The following is an 11,643-nucleotide window of genomic DNA, read 5'->3' on the forward strand; positions in this document are numbered from 1 at the left end:
CCAGGCCAGTGTTCCCAGGCATGAGGCTATCATGACCAGTCTGGCAGGTGGGTCTCTCACATGACGCCCAGTGATGGGTGGCTATCAGCTCATAGCACTGTCCTGGGCTTTGTGTCCTAGGGGGACAGGACCCCAAGGACTCCTGAGCAGGGGTGTGTGGCAGTCCCATGCCAGCCACTTTAGTTCTAGTGACTCCAGCCGAGGTGTGTGGACCAAAGACGCCAGGTGGAATGGGAAAGATCCTTTTATTGGGGTGGATGCGGAGCACGGGCTAGTCCATGATAAAATGACTTAAGAGAAAGATCCAGAAGGGCCGGTTCTCTCCTGCCCTGGCGTGGGCTCAGAGTGAGGCCTGGGCACAGGAGGGACCCTGAAGGACCCAGGGACTGAGACCCGGCCAGCCTGTGGGTGGGAAGGAGCCAAAAGGCCGCTCGGTGTGTTGGGAGACCAGGCCGCCCTGGGCTCTGGACCCTGGTGTCATCTTGGTGGCGGGTGGCCAAGTGGGGGACACCACTGTGCTTTAAAAAAGCGTCTACCAACACCTCACGGCTGGGCCTGATGTCCCTTTAACCAATGCTTGACACGAGTTACAGCATAAATAAAAACTCAAGGAAAATAAATACATGGATCCTATGAGGTTGGAGGTTTGGTTTGGGTGTAGGAGGTGGGCTGCGCTTACACACGCGGGCCGGACGGGAGCGGACAGACAGAGGTGGGGCACTTCACGGGGCCTAGGTGTCCTCGGGCATGTCGGGGCTGTCAGTCCGGGCCACCTTGCGGGGTGGCGCTGAACTCTCACCCTCTGCCTCCACCTGCTCTTGGTCTCTCTTCTTGGCGGCGTTCTGGAGGGGGTAGGGGAAGAGGCCAGAGTGAGGACAGTAAAGGACAGCCAATAGCATGGTCCTTTCTTTTTTTTTTGGTGGTGGTGAGGGAGACAGGGTCTCTACCAGCTCTGGCTGGCCTCAAACTGTGTCTCTACCTCCTCACCATGCCCAGCCCATGAACCTTTCTCAGAGGCCTAGAGGAACAATCTGCACATAGGGAAACACTGCAAAGCATTCAAGCTGGCCAAGGCTGTGCTTTTCACAAAGTATCTGAACTGTCTGCGAGGTAGTACAGGCTTGTAGCCTATCACTGTGGAGGATCACTCTTAAGTATGAGGCCACCCTGGGCTCACAATGAGACCTGTCTCATAAAACCAAAACAAATTCATGGTCTCATGTACCTCAGGCTGGCCCCAAATACTGTCTTAGCTTCCTGAATACTGGGGTGACAGGCACGTAACATGAGAGGTGATTTTTTTCTTTTTTGTCATACATTTCACCATTACAGTCAAATGTCAAAACCAAGAGCCTCCACCCAATGACTGGGTACTGGCTGTGCAGTGAAGAACCCCAGGTTCACCCTTGGTCTCTCAAGGACTAGGACCCCAAGAGCACACCCACTGGAATACTTCTCCCCAGTAGTGGTCACCTGAAGAGTTTCTATTCAACCCTCAAGGACCCACTCAAACATCCCTAGTCCCAGCAAGAACCTTGCCTTTTTGTCCCATTGCTGGTGCAGGTACCGCAGGAGGATGTTCGTCTTTTCTGTCACAATGACTGAGAAGATAACAGAGAGTGAGAAAGATGGAGGTGAAAGGACATCTACCTCGGCCCTAAGCCCGTCTTGTTGTTCTAGCCTCAGGCTCCTGGGCTAGATCCTCCCCTGGGGAGCCTATTTTGGGGCACCTTTGGGTCCTGTCTTGGTTTTGGTGGCAAGGATGGAGCCTAGGCTCTGGGACAGGGCAGCACACTGCTGTGGAGCCCTTGGGTCTCCTGTATTCTCCCAGGGCTCTGTGCAACACTAGAGGAAATGGAAATGTGAGGCTACAGTGAGGTGTGGGTGCTCACACCAGGGCATGCATTACTCACCAGTCTTCTTCTTTGCAGGACAGGTGTGTGTGTGTGTGTGTGTGTGTGTGTGTGTGTGTATGTGTGTGTAGGTGGGTGGGGTTATGCATGTGTCTTAGGAACGCACAAAAGGGTGTTGCCTCCCCCTGGTGAGCCATGTGTGGTGCTGGGGTTTGGGTTCCAGTCCCCTGCAACAGTAGCATGTGCTGACCCTAAAGTCTGACAGCCCCTTGCATGAGTTTTATCTTGTGCTAAGTGGGTGCACACACCGCTCAGACGACAACTGTAGAGCTGGTTCTCCCCTTCTACCATGTGGATTCTGGGGACTGAGTGAGGTTCTTAGGCCTGGTGGCCAGCACCTTTACCCACTGAGCCACCTCATGAACCTCAGAGTTTTGGTTTACTATTTAAGATAGGGTTAAGACTCTATGTAATTCGAGCTGACCTGGAACTCACTCTGTAGACCAGGCTGGCCGTAAACTCCTATAAAGTCACCTGCTTCTACCTCCGGAGTGCTTGGATTAGAGGTGTGTGCCACCACACTTGGCTTCCAGATTCTTTCTTGACAGGTAAAGCACCAGGCCCTTGGTCTTCTATGCCACAGCCCATGGCCTGGACACTCCTGCCCACAGGCCCAGTATGGTCACTGACCTCAGCACTTCCACAGCCACAGCTCTTGGCCTGTGGTCTTTCTGTGTGGTCATGTGTGCGCACAGCTACTTCAGCCAGAGAAGAGCCTTGGTGCTGGCCCTCACCTTCACTTTGTTTGATGGGTTCTCTCTCTCTCTCTCTCTTTTTTTTTTTTTTTTTTTTTTTTTTGTGCCAGGCTGGCTGGTCCTAGATTGCCCAGTAGGGGTAGACTCCAATTACAGAGTCCTGCCCAGGTGCCTGGCTTTCACATGGGTCCAAGGATCTAAAATCAGGTTTGAACCTCTGCTCCTCCTGCCTCAGCATAAAGAGTGTTGGGATATGTGTGCTCAGCTCACCTGCTTCACGATGGAGCCCAGGGCTCTACCTCCCAGCTTAGCCCCAGCTTAGTCTTCCTACGGAGACAGCAGGGGCCACCCACACATCCTAAGATCAACCTTGCCCCTCCACAGGCCCTTCCTAGCTACCAAGGAGGCCGAAGCACTGCGGTACTCACTCTGTTCTGATGGGTACTCTCGGGTCGGCAGGTACACTGAGGGACGGCGGTTCTGCGAATGGGGAGTGGTGGGTTAGCTGGCAACCCTCACCCTCAGGACAGTGATGCCACCCCCAGGCCCATACTCACCGAGGCCTTGCACACGGAGTCTGCGTGGAACCTGCTGAAGTTGCTCTTGTTGTAGACGGGCAAGCCTTTCAGAAAGTCTGCCTAGAGACAGGGGTGGGCATGAGGCTTCTGATGCAGCCTGAGAGCACACCTGGGCTGTTACCTGCCCGGTGTTCCGGCTCCACAGAGAGGCAAGGGGCTCTCCTAAGGGTCTCACATGACCTGAGGCTGCCCATTTATTAAATTATTTTCTTCATTTATTCGGTGTGCTATGCATGTCTGTGTGGTGGAGGGAAATGCATGCCACTGTGTGCACGCTCCTCCTTCCACCAAGTGGGTCCCACCATGAGGTTTGGCTGCAAACACTTTGACCTGCTTAGCCGTCTTCAGCCCAGAGCTGTCTAAAGGTACACATCCACCAGACACAGCAGTGCACACTGCCATCTCAACATCATGAAGGTAAAGCAGTAGGATGACCTTATCTCAAAACATCCAAAGCAATAATGAAGATGAGTGGTGGCACACACACGCCTTTAATCCCAGCACTCAGGAGCCAGAGGCAGGTGGGTCTCTACGAGCTCTAAGCTGGCCTGGTTTACAGAGCGAGTTCCAGGACAGCCAGGGCTACAAAGAGAAACCCTGTCAAAAACAACAACAACAACAACAAAAAACCAAAACCAACCAACCAAACAAACAAACAAAAAACAATGAAAGAATATTTCAAAGATGGGCTCTGTGGTGCACACCTACTTTTCCAGCATTCAGGTGGGGTGGGGCCGAGGCTGGAGGACCTGTCAATTTGAGGGCTGCTTGGTCTGGGAACCTGTCCTACCACACACACCCAGGGGCAGTAACTGTGTCTTGAGTCTACCTAGCTCAAGGCGGCAGCCAGGGTGTTTTGCATTCTCCTAATGTCACTGGGGTGTAGAGAGGGGTAGCAGATGAAAATGCACAAGTCTATGGTTTCTGATGTGACCCCTGGGAGGTGTCACTGTGTGTGGCCCTGTATAGATGGCCACAGGCTTATGTTACTGCTTCCCTGTGACATTCCTAAGTCCCCGTGGGCCTCTGGGCCACTTTCTGGGGGAAGCAGAGGTAACTGATGGTGGCTAGCCCCCCCTCCCCCCCGCCACTGGCCTGGAATGTGGTCAGGCAGCTGCTACTCTCTGCCTTGTGGCATCCTGCTCTGGGCCAGCTCAATGTCCCAAGAGCTGCTCCTGACCAACCCAGGGTGCAGGTTCTGCTGCTCCCCTCTACACTTCCAGGGCCCCCTGGTCAGACCACTGCTACACACTTGAAGGGTATGGGCGGGGCTCCAGAGGAGAAGAACTGAGGTATCTGGGGCCATTAGCCCAGAGGGTGCTATGTGTGGCTTGGAGGCAGAGGCCAGGTTGGTCTGGGTTTAGGGGAGCGTCCCTGGGGCAGCTTTGCAGAAGGGAGCCTGCCCTGCTTATGTCTCCACAGCTGTCACCCCAAGAGGTATTGGGAGTCAAAAGGGTTGGGAGGTGGAAGCCAGTTTTGGGACATCCTGTCTCAAGACAACAAATAAGCAATCTCCACTACTCTCCACCAGCAATGGTCAGTATGATCTCTCCGACTTGCCATACTGTGTGCCACCACTTTCTCCATCTGAGGCACACCCTACAACTTTGCCACTATGTCAAATCACTTGTTTGAGCTGTCCTCAGCTCATGTCTACAGCACAACTCATGCCTCCCTAAGCCACAAGCTGGGCCCTGGCTGAGTCCAGTCCTGTGGCTGGCTAAGTGACTTGGGTGAGACTTCTTAGCTAGGCTGCAGTGTACTGCCACCTCCAAGTACAGCTCAGAGAGGCAGCCAAGACAGTCAGGGCAAAACTGGGGACAGAGGTCCCTCAGGGCAGGGCAGGATCATGTACCTGTCTGCACTTCTAAAAGACAGGACCTCCTCAGGTCGGCTGGCAAACAATGCTGCAAGACATAGGGGCATCTCCCTCGCGGCCTTCCGGGAAAGGGAAGCTGAACCTGTGCTCTAGGAGGCCAAATGCTATGGTGGAAGTGAAGCTGGTACAAAAGTCCTGGGGCAGCAGGAACTTGGGAGCCTGAGGAAGTCAGGTGAAGGCCAGCATGGTTTGCTGAGGGAAGGACTGAGCAGGTGGGGACGAGGTCACAAAAGAGGGCATTGTCTCCTGAAGCCTGGAACAGACTCACCACAGAGAGCTCTATTAGCTAGAAAGTGTACAAAATGATGATGTCTTTGAAATCCCCTGATTCTTGGTGAATTAAAGATGGCGTAAGGGCTGGGAAAGGAAGGTGTAGGGAGGAGGCTGGAACAGGCCTCTGGGAGGTTGCAAGTTCAGGAGTAGGGTAGATGGCATGGGAAGGTTCTTGGTGTGGGGAATGAGGTTGCAGAGGCAAAGCAGAAACCCCACAGTCATGCTTCCCCATCCCCATTCCAGGAACTCTTCTGTGGGTATGGGCTGGGGTCTGGGGTCCAAATTTAACCCTGCCCATTCCTGAGGTATGGCCACCACCCCCAGTCAGAGAGAAGGAGCTCCAACCCAAAGGACCGCGACCCCTGAGGCAGTTAGTAGCTCCTATTAGGTCACAGGGATCACCTCTCTTGAAGATTGGGGGGGTATCTAAAGGAGGATGTCCCCGAGCTCATCTGTGGGCGGCCCCTGCGCTAGCCTCTGACGATGTCCCATTCTAAGGGGTAGGCACCCTTATTTTACAAACAAGGAGACGAAGCTATTCCCTCTTTAAGGACAAGTGTGGGCTCGAGACAGAGGGGTGGGGACCTGGGAAACGGGTCTGGCTCGATGTCGCACTTCCTTTGGTGACAAAGCTCTGCAAGACACTGTGACAAGGCCCCTCGCATCCGTGCTGCCTAGACCCGCCCCTCAAACGCCCGGAACCCGAGGAGCCGCGTCGAGGAACAACCCGGAGCGGGGGTCTCAAGGGACCCCACCCCACTCCAAGCGATTTCCGGGGGGGGGGAAGACAAGAGACAGTCGCGACCCGGAAATGAATGAGTTGTCAGGGCCTGGAAGCCTACCTAGGGTCAGGGGTCGCAGAAAGAGTCGGAGTGGGATCGACGGGCAGCCCGCGAAGGGGTGGGGGGTGTGTCGGAGGTCATAGGTCAGCGCGAGGGGCAGGACCGGGACTGAGGGGAGATGTCGTGAGAGGAGCCTCGGGGACACAGTGGAGAACCCCGCGACGCCATGCCGGGCAAAAAGGGAGGCCGCATGGCTGCGCTCACCATCGTCCGCGTCCTCCGCCGCCCCGGCCGCCGCCGCCGCCGCAGCCTCCTCTTCGGTCGCTGCCGCACAGCCACTTCCAGCCGTCTCGCAGCTCACGCCGATGGCGACAGCGCCGCGCGTCATTGGTCCGCGTAGTGGCCCCTCCCTCCGTGACATCCGCTTCCGACGCACTCCCATTGGCTGGCCCATACGCACGCGCGTTGCTATTGGTCTTCACATCTCCGCCTTAGAAAGTGTCGTCGAGTTCGGTTGAAGGAGCAAACCCCGCCCGGGATTGAGAGGCGAGGGACTTGAGATCGGAAGTGGGAGGAAACTGCGCGCTCAGTCTCCTGGGAGTTGTAGTTCACAGCTTGCTCGTCGTCCCGCAGGTCTCCCCTCGTTCTGGAGCTGGCTTGGCTTTTTTCTAAGATGTCCCTGGAGGGCTTCGCTGTAATGAAGCCACGAAACTCCCGGACTCCTCCACTGGGTCCCAAACTACTGATTCTTTTATTTATTTTATTTTGAGGTCACGCCATGGTCTCATAATACAGGCTGACTTTAAATATTGCAGCAGTCCTCCTGCCTCACTCAGCTTGCCAAATTCCTGGAATAGTCGGTGTTAAGAGTTTGTTGTTGCTAAACCGGGCGGTTTGAAAGCCAGGTGGTGGTGGTGCATATGCCTTTAATCTCGTATTCTCTTGGATGTCCTGTTACTGACAGAACTTTAGATAAATGGCAACTTTCCCCCTTAGAAATCTAACAGCTTGCCTGGTGGTGGCGATTTTCTTAGTTCGAGCCCAGCGTGGTCTATCGTGCGAGTTCCAGGACAGCAAGGACTACACAGAGAAACCCTGTGTTAGAAAAACCATTGGGGGGGGGGGGATTGAGAATAGGAGGGGCTCCAAGGGAGAAATACCAGTTTCTAAAACATTGTTATATAAAAATTGTGTGTGTGTGTGTGTGTGTGTGTGTGTGTACCACAGTCTTGATGTAAAGACAACTTTTGGGACCTGGTACCACCCTGAGGGTTCCAGGGAATAAACTTAGGTCATCAGGCTTGGTGATATGCTTTTACTAGGTGAGCTGTCTGGATAGCCTAATTTCATGTATTTTCTCTTTTCTGTTTTGATTTTTCAAGAGAGGGTTTCTTTGTATAGTTTTCTGACTGCCTCTGCCTCCCGAGTGCTGGGTTTAAAAGCATGTGTCTATTTCCTGTATTTTTTTGAGACAGTTTTCCTATAGAGCCCTGGCTGTCCTGGCCCTGGCCTCCTGAGTGCAGGGATTAAAGGCTTACTTTGCTGCCACCACCTGGCTTTCGAACTTGAATTTTCATACTGGTTTCTGAACTAGCTACCTGCTTTGAATTGACAGCTCACACTATATAAAAACAAAACAAAACAAAAAACCAAAATAAAAGCAAAAGCTTGTGCTGTTGTATTGTTTATGTGCACACATGCACACCTGTGGAGGAGGAAGGCTTGGCACTGTGGGACTTCATAGCTCCCAGATTACTTATTGATCTGTCTTACATTTTATTACTGTGTGTGCATGATAACTGTGTGGAGGGCAGACGGCAACTCCATGGAGCAGGCTTCCTTTACCTACCTTCCCATGGGCTCCAGAATCAACTCAGGTCTCAAGGCTTGACCAGCAACTGCTAAGCTATCTCACTGGCCCTCCTTTATCTTGAAATGGGGCCTCATGTAGCCCAGGCTGGCCTTGCCTTGCCATGTAGTTGAGGGTGAGGCTGGAATTGTGTGTTCCCCCAAGATTTAAGGGGTACTGGGCATGGAACTTGGGGCCTCTCAGTGCATGCAACCATCTACTGACTGAGCTGCAGCTTCATTTATGTTGTGACAGGTCTTTCACTGACCCTGAAACTGGACCCAGGGCCTGCCTGCCTCTGATTCCCAAGGGCTGGGGTCACATGTGTTTGGCCTTTTGTGGGTATGAGGTCTAAACTCAGGTCATAAAGCTTGCCCTGCCAGAACTTATTGAGCCTGTACTGAATAGTTTATGTTAATTTAACACAAGCTTGAGTCCTCAGAGAGGATAGAGTCTCAATTGAGAAAAGCCTTCTGTAAGATCAGGCTGTAAGGAAGCCTATGGGCAATTTTCTTTTCTTTTTTTTAGACAGGGTTTCCCAATCTAGTGCTGGCTATTCTGGAACTCACCCTGTAGACAAGGCTAGCCTTGAACTCAGGAATCTGTCGGCTTTTGCTTTCTGAGTGTTGGGATTAATAGTATTCACCACTACTGCCCAGATAGACTTTTTGCTAATTAGTGATTGATGGGGATGGCTCAGTCCACTGTGTGAGGTGCCACCCTGGGGCAGGAGGTCCTGAGTGCTGTAAGAAAGTAGGTTGAGCAAGCCACGAGGAGCAAGCCAGTAAGCAGCACCCCTCCATGACCTCTGCATCAGCTCCTGCCTCCAGGATCCTGCCATGGACTTGACTGTGACCTGAGATGGAATAAATCTTTTCCTACAACAGCTGCTTTTGATAGAAATCTAAAATTAGAAAGTGTGAGAGTGGGTGGTCCTGAACTTGCTGCATGGCTGAGGATGGCCTTGAACTCCTTAGCCTCCTGCCTCCATTACATGCTGGGACAGGTATGCAGCTAAGTCTGGCTCCAACACCTGCTGTAGTTCCCCAGTGGCCCAAGGTTAGTTTTACCTCAGGGGTCCACATTCCAGGTCCCTCTCCCTTCTCCCACCTATGTGGGTACTCAATCCCAACCAATCCCTCCTGAAGACTCAGACCTTTCCTCCAGAAGTCTTCCTTGACTGCTTTGTTGTCAGAGCCAAGCCATGGGCACGTCCTCTTTCAGGGTCCTGTGGTCCCTAGATTCAGCTTTCAAATCTGATCCCCATGTGTCCCAACTGCCCTGCTCTAAATTCACATCACCCACCAGATAAGAATCCCTTCATGACAAGTCAGGGGGCTGGTGACATTTGCAGAATGCCGGAGTTCATTCCAGGAATGCACACTGTAAAAGGACAGTCTGTTGTTAATTACAGGATGGGACATCAGGCCAAACAGAAGTCAGCATTTTGTGTGGGGCACGGAGCCTCAAGGCTAAGCCATTGCTCACCTCACAACAGAGGCTCCGGATCTCTGACCTCCCTAACAGACAGGACACACGCAGCGCCTAGAAACGTGAATGTTTATTAAGGAACCGGTAAAACTTCGGAATGGCTGAACCGTGAGTGCTGCGGTGTTTTAAGGAGCCTGGCTTGCAAAGATGCTTTCAAAAACATGCACAGAAACTGCTGAGTTACCGTAGGAGGGGGAGCAACGGATTGGGAGATGCAGGGACCTCGGGGTTTTGCAAGTTCTGAATTCTTCATACTCCAAAGCTAAGGAGGCCCCAACTCGGGTGCGCGACAAGGCTCCTCAGTGACTCAGGGACTTGCGGCCCTTCAGCATGCGGCGGAGGATGACCTGCACGCCTGTCGGGGTGCTCAGCCGACGGATCCAGCCATGCTTGTGCTTGCGCTTGATATTGCTAGGCTGGTACTCGTTCCCGCGCGTGCGGCCACGGGCTTGCTGAAGGGAGGGGAGGCCCCAGGCATCCTGGAGTCCCATCCAGATCCTGGGTTGGAGCCACCTGTGGGACCAGAAAAAAGATGAGATGGACGCTGTGTGACCCCGGCGCGTTGCTCAACCTCTCTTAGTCTCAATTTCGTAATGTGCAGGGCAACAAAACAGCTAGCATGCAAAAGGCGCAACTTAAGTGAGCGTGGGCCGGGCGGTGGTGGCGCATACCTTTAATCCCAGCACCAGGGAGGCAGAGGCAGGTGGATCTTTGTGAGTTCGAGATCAGCCTGGTCTACAAGAGGTAGTTCCAGCACAGCCTCCAAAGCAATACAGAGTAACCTTGTCTCGAAAAACCAAAAAGAAAAAGAAAAAAAGTGTGCGTGGTAGTCGAGAAACCTTACCCTTCCCTTGTTCCCAGATCTGGAGCAAAGTATCCCCTGAGCACTCACCTGCCACCCAGCTGGGCCACTGATCTGCAGGCGAGGAACCCAAAACTTCGGGTTACGAAAGCCATGTCTGCAGTCAGTCTGTCCTGGCCGCCATCAGTTCCTAGACCGTGGGTTATGCGACAATGCCTTCTGGGAAATGTAGTTTCATGTGTTGCTGCGCGGCACTACGGGAGCTGTAGTTCGATGCCTGCGCATGCTCCTCAGTGGAATGTAATTCTCAAAAATGACCAACAGGTGGCGAGCGAGTGTCGACTCCTCAATCAGTACGACATCCTGTCTTGGTCTTCTGGGAGTTGTAGTTCTTCACCTCGGCCCCTGGTAGAGGGCGCCACAGGGTGGCTGTGACGCAGCTGGCCTTTTCAGTCGCCCTCGTTGGGAACAGGCAGCTGGCACGCAGCCGGCTGGCAGCTTCTCCGCGACCGCAGCCAAGGCTCTCCTCTTGGCGCGCAGCCCGGATGTCCTTGAGTCCTAGCTCTTCGCAATCTGGAAAACTCACGCGTTGTAAATTTGCCCTGGCTAGTTTAATCCCTCAGGCTGGCCTAGAGGAATTATCTTCCCGCAGCTTAGATCTGAACCCTTCCTGCTTATACACCATGGTTCCCCATTGCTCTAAGATGCCCAGCCTGCCAGCAGTCATGCGAAGCCTTGTACACAAGCATCTCTGAACTTGTCACTGTGCTCTGATCCCTATCCACCCTCTAAAACGGCCACTTGTGTCTAAAAATAATGGGGAGGGGGGACATGTTTCGAGTACTTACTGTGTGTAGAAGGGATGATGACGAGAGTCTGGGCTGCATCTTGGTCCCAAGGCCAGGGAGGGAGGAGGGTTAGCCTGGGCTCCTGGCTTTCTGCTCTCCTGGGACTCAGTCTTGGTCTGGCCCAGACATCACCACTGGGATACAATTCCCATTCGCTAGCTTCCCAACTCCGACACTTCTGTTTCATTCCCAGGACACGGGTCTGATACAGCCTCTTGTTCAAATGCCAGCCTTGACTTTTTTTGAATCTGTTTCCCCATCTGAAAGTACATAGATTTGGGAGCCTGTTTGCAGAACGGAAAACGGAAAGGTCAGCTGAGACTGGGCGCACATCCCCCTCCCTCCACTCCCCCCCCAGAAGAAAGTTTGCTGGGGAGATCCCGTTCCAGTCAGAGCACATTCCCTCGCCCCACACACCACTGGCTTCCCCCGGGCTGCAAGCCCTCTTCAGCCCTGGCACCGGCCCATCCCTCCCCCCCATGTTCCCAAGCCCCTTACAGGGGCGGGGCTGCTGCTCGCAGAGCGCGCGCTAA

At 53.5% G+C, this 11,643-nt stretch overlaps 2 protein-coding genes across 2 annotated transcripts; both read right to left on the reverse strand.

Annotated features, from left to right (window-relative positions):
- Positions 1-226: 226 nt before the first annotated feature.
- Positions 227-6,510, reverse strand: Dda1 (DET1 and DDB1 associated 1). Its single transcript, XM_051178155.1, has 5 exons — positions 6,385-6,510; positions 3,166-3,242; positions 3,037-3,088; positions 1,540-1,601; positions 227-842 (listed from the first exon to the last, which is right to left on the reverse strand). Exons 1-5 carry the CDS (start codon positions 6,506-6,508, stop codon positions 732-734), a joined length of 426 nt encoding a protein of 141 aa, XP_051034112.1. The 5' UTR covers positions 6,509-6,510; the 3' UTR covers positions 227-731.
- A 3,002-nt stretch (positions 6,511-9,512) lies between these two features.
- Positions 9,513-10,528, reverse strand: Mrpl34 (mitochondrial ribosomal protein L34). The gene is made up of 2 exons (XM_051178157.1): positions 10,353-10,528; positions 9,513-9,973 (listed from the first exon to the last, which is right to left on the reverse strand). Exons 1-2 carry the CDS (start codon positions 10,415-10,417, stop codon positions 9,760-9,762), a joined length of 279 nt encoding a protein of 92 aa, XP_051034114.1. The 5' UTR covers positions 10,418-10,528; the 3' UTR covers positions 9,513-9,759.
- Between the last annotated feature and the right edge of the window lie 1,115 nt (positions 10,529-11,643).

This window comes from Phodopus roborovskii, unplaced genomic scaffold, assembly GCF_943737965.1.
Source record: "Phodopus roborovskii unplaced genomic scaffold, PHOROB, whole genome shotgun sequence".
Classification (NCBI taxonomy): domain Eukaryota; kingdom Metazoa; phylum Chordata; class Mammalia; order Rodentia; family Cricetidae; genus Phodopus; species Phodopus roborovskii.

Excerpts from the sequence above, each read along its gene's own strand:
- Mrpl34 (XM_051178157.1), bottom strand. The coding sequence starts at position 10,417 with ATGGCTTTCGTAACCCGAAGTTTTGGGTTCCTCGCCTGCAGATCAGTG. Across the intron at positions 9,974-10,352 it reads GTGGCCCAGCTGGGTGGCAG|GTGGCTCCAACCCAGGATCT; the intron begins GTGAGTGCTCAG and ends CTGGTCCCACAG.
- Dda1 (XM_051178155.1), bottom strand. The coding sequence starts at position 6,508 with ATGACGCGCGGCGCTGTCGCCATCGGCGTGAGCTGCGAGACGGCTGGA. Across the intron at positions 3,243-6,384 it reads GGCGGAGGACGCGGACGATG|ACTTTCTGAAAGGCTTGCCC; the intron begins GTGAGCGCAGCC and ends GTCTCTAGGCAG. Across the intron at positions 1,602-3,036 it reads AGAGTACCCATCAGAACAGA|TCATTGTGACAGAAAAGACG; the intron begins GTGAGTACCGCA and ends TTATCTTCTCAG.